The sequence below is a fragment of the Nanorana parkeri genome, unplaced genomic scaffold (assembly GCF_000935625.1).
Source record: "Nanorana parkeri isolate BGI_ZX_2015 unplaced genomic scaffold, ASM93562v1 scaffold4310, whole genome shotgun sequence".
NCBI lineage: Eukaryota > Metazoa > Chordata > Amphibia > Anura > Dicroglossidae > Nanorana > Nanorana parkeri.
This window is the reverse complement of record NW_017310573.1, coordinates 11676-15048: the sequence shown is the minus strand read 5'-3', so window position 1 is coordinate 15048 and position 3373 is coordinate 11676. Positions and strand designations below refer to the sequence as shown.

General features: G+C 58.2%; 2 protein-coding genes across 2 annotated transcripts in view; both read right to left on the bottom strand.

The window, feature by feature from the left end:
• The window catches only part of GINS3 (GINS complex subunit 3), a 3349-nt gene extending 2911 nt beyond the window's left edge, over positions 1–438 (bottom strand). The window contains exon 1 of the mRNA XM_018575635.1: positions 194–438. Within this exon, the coding sequence (XP_018431137.1) occupies positions 194–361 (168 nt within the window). The 5' untranslated portion in view covers positions 362–438. The remainder of the gene's footprint in view (positions 1–193) is intronic.
• A 563-nt stretch (positions 439–1001) lies between these two features.
• The window catches only part of CCDC113 (coiled-coil domain containing 113), a 13878-nt gene continuing 11506 nt past the window's right edge, over positions 1002–3373 (bottom strand). The window contains exons 7-8 of the mRNA XM_018575634.1: positions 2704–2859; positions 1002–1078 (exon numbers count right to left, since the gene is read on the bottom strand). Of these exons, the coding sequence (XP_018431136.1) occupies positions 1019–1078; positions 2704–2859 (216 nt within the window). The 3' untranslated portion in view covers positions 1002–1018. The remainder of the gene's footprint in view (positions 1079–2703; positions 2860–3373) is intronic.

The following is a 3373-nucleotide window of genomic DNA, read 5'->3' as shown; positions in this document are numbered from 1 at the left end:
GGAGAGGGTCACATAGCGGGGTGACATGTGATGGAGAGGGTCACATAGTGGGGTGACATGTGATGGAGGGGGTCACATAGTGGGGTGACAGACGATGGCGGGGGTCACATAGTGGGGTGACAGACGATGGCGGGGGTCACATAGTGGGGTGCAGACATTATCGGGGGTCCCCCTGTATGGGGGGAGGGCTCACCTGAGGGATGTGCTCCGTCTCCCCCCCTTTGTCCAGGAAGCCCAGGCGGGCCAGGCCGCTCTCCAGCCGGCACGGCAGCTTCTCCTGAGACATGAGGACATCTCCGAGGGACAGAAAATTCTCCTCCCGGCCCAACCCGGCCTCCACCGCACGGTACGACTCCCACATCGCCCGACCGACCGAATCTCCCGCCTTCAGCCGTCACCATGGACACCGGGGCGGAGCTTCCTGCCTGTCACACAGAGGGCGGGGCTTCCGTCAAGTACCAGAGAGAGAGAGCTGGGATTGCCGCCCAGTCACAGCGGGGCTTTGTGCAGAGACGCAGTAAGCGGACGCCACCTGCTGGACGCTGCACTGCAACTACACCGCCGCTTTGTCCAATGACCAATACAAGGGTTATTGATCACTCTTATATCATTATTATTGATTTGCAGACATGAGCTCTGTATATAATATACACTGTGCACGCACGGGCAGATATCGGTGACATAGGCAGTAGCGTAGGGTAAGGCCGTGTATTATAGGAGATATGATGTCTGTTGACCTCCCACTGACATCTATTCCCAGTTCTCTCTCCATGCCTCGTCCACCATAAACCATCATTCCCATTTCCTGGACTCCAGGACTGCTCGGTGACCCCTCCATGGAAGGGGACATCCAGGGACGGTGTGTGTTGTCCCTCCTATACAATGCTCACACCCCCAGCGCTGAGATTCAATACACACAGGACACGTGAAGTGGAACAAAATGTTTATTTAGAGAATAACACATCCGCAGCCGGCCCATAGATGAACACGGGAGGGGCCCCGGGGCCCAGACATGGCTCTACATCACAATGGCTGCCTTCAGCTGCTCCCAGGACCGGCGCTGAGTCTTCAGAGAGAGCTGTGGGTCAGACGCGGACATGTTTAACACCGGGGTTCAGGACTTACACACCACATGATGTCACTCATACAAGTCAGGGAGGGTCACAGGTAAGTCAGGGAGGGTCGCCTAGCACAGGTAAGTCAGGGAGGATCACCTAGCACAGGTAAGTCAGGGAGGGTCACCTAGCACAGGTAAGTCAGGGAGGGTCACAGGTAAGTCAGGGAGGGTCGCCTAGCACAGGAAGGTCAGGGAGGGTCACCTAGCACAGGTAAGTCAGGGAGGGTCGCCTAGCACAGGTAAGTCCGGGAGGGTCGCCTAGCACAGGTAAGTCAGGGAGGATCACCTAGCACAGGTAAGTCAGGGAGGGTCGCCTAGCACAGGTAAGTCAGGGAGGGTCGCCTAGCACAGGTAAGTCAGGGAGGGTCGCCTAGCACAGGTAAGTCAGGGAGGGTCGCCTAGCACAGGTAAGTCAGGGAGGGTCGCCTAGCACAGGTAAGTCAGGGAGGGTCGCCTAGCACAGGTAAGTCAGGGAGGGTCGCCTAGCACAGGTAAGTCAGGGAGGGTCGCCTAGCACAGGTAAGTCAGGGAGGGTCGCCTAGCACAGGTAAGTCAGGGAGGGTCGCCTAGCACAGGTAAGTCAGGGAGGGTCGCCTAGCACAGGTAAGTCAGGGAGGGTCGCCTAGCACAGGTAAGTCAGGGAGGGTCGCCTAGCACAGGTAAGTCAGGGAGGGTCGCCTAGCACAGGTAAGTCAGGGAGGGTCGCCTAGCACAGGTAAGTCAGGGAGGGTCGCCTAGCACAGGTAAGTCAGGGAGGGTCGCCTAGCACAGGTAAGTCAGGGAGGGTCGCCTAGCACAGGTAAGTCAGGGAGGGTCGCCTAGCACAGGTAAGTCAGGGAGGGTCGCCTAGCACAGGTAAGTCAGGGAGGGTCGCCTAGCACAGGTAAGTCAGGGAGGGTCGCCTAGCACAGGTAAGTCAGGGAGGGTCGCCTAGCACAGGTAAGTCAGGGAGGGTCGCCTAGCACAGGTAAGTCAGGGAGGGTCGCCTAGCACAGGTAAGTCAGGGAGGGTCGCCTAGCACAGGTAAGTCAGGGAGGGTCGCCTAGCACAGGTAAGTCAGGGAGGGTCGCCTAGCACAGGTAAGTCAGGGAGGGTCGCCTAGCACAGGTAAGTCAGGGAGGGTCGCCTAGCACAGGTAAGTCAGGGAGGGTCGCCTAGCACAGGTAAGTCAGGGAGGGTCGCCTAGCACAGGTAAGTCAGGGAGGGTCGCCTAGCACAGGAAGGTCAGGGAGGGTCGCCTAGCACAGGTAAGTCAGGGAGGGTCGCCTAGCACAGGTAAGTCAGGGAGGGTCGCCTAGCACAGGTAAGTCAGGGAGGATCACCTAGCACAGGTAAGTCAGGGAGGGTCACCTAGCACAGGTAAGTCAGGGAGGGTCGCCTAGCACAGGTAAGTCAGGGAGGGTCGCCTAGCACAGGTAAGTCAGGGAGGGTCGCCTAGCACAGGTAAGTCAGGGAGGGTCGCCTAGCACAGGTAAGTCAGGGAGGGTCACCTAGCACAGGTAAGTCAGGGAGGGTCGCCTAGCACAGGTAAGTCAGGGAGGGTCGCCTAGCACAGGTAAGTCTCCACCATACTGCCGGAGCATTACCTCAGCAAGCTCCACCTTCCTCTCCCAGGTTCGGATACTGTTCTCCAGCTCCTCTTGTTGCATCTTCTCATGGACGTAGTCCAGCACAGCCGGGACCCGATAGTCACTCAGCTGCTTCCTCAGCTTCTTATTCAGACTCTCAGCCTTGGCCCGTTCCTGCAGATACAGTACAGAGAACTTCTACTGTATGACCCAAATCACCAACTGCTGTTACCCCGGGCTGTCCCTGAAGACCCGAGAACTTCTATAACCCCAACACATTCCCCAACCACGTCCCTCAGATGACCAACTGCTGCCCCCCAATCCTCTGTGACCCCGGCCTGTCCCTGAAGACCCGGGAACTTCTATAACCCCAACACATTCCCCAACCACGTCCCCCAGATGACCCGCTGCTGCCCCCCAATCCTCTGTGACCCCGGCCTGTCCCTGAAGACCCGAGAACTTCTATAACCCCAACACATTCCCCAACCACGTCCCTCAGCTGACCCCCAATCCTCTGTGACACCGGCCTGTTCCTGAAGACCCGAGAACTTCTATAACCCCAACACATTCCCCAACCACGTCCCTTAGATGACCAACTGCTGCCCCCCAATCCTCTGTGACCCCGGCCTGTCCCTGAAGACCCGAGAACTTCTATAACCCCAACACATTCCCCAACCACGTCCCTCAG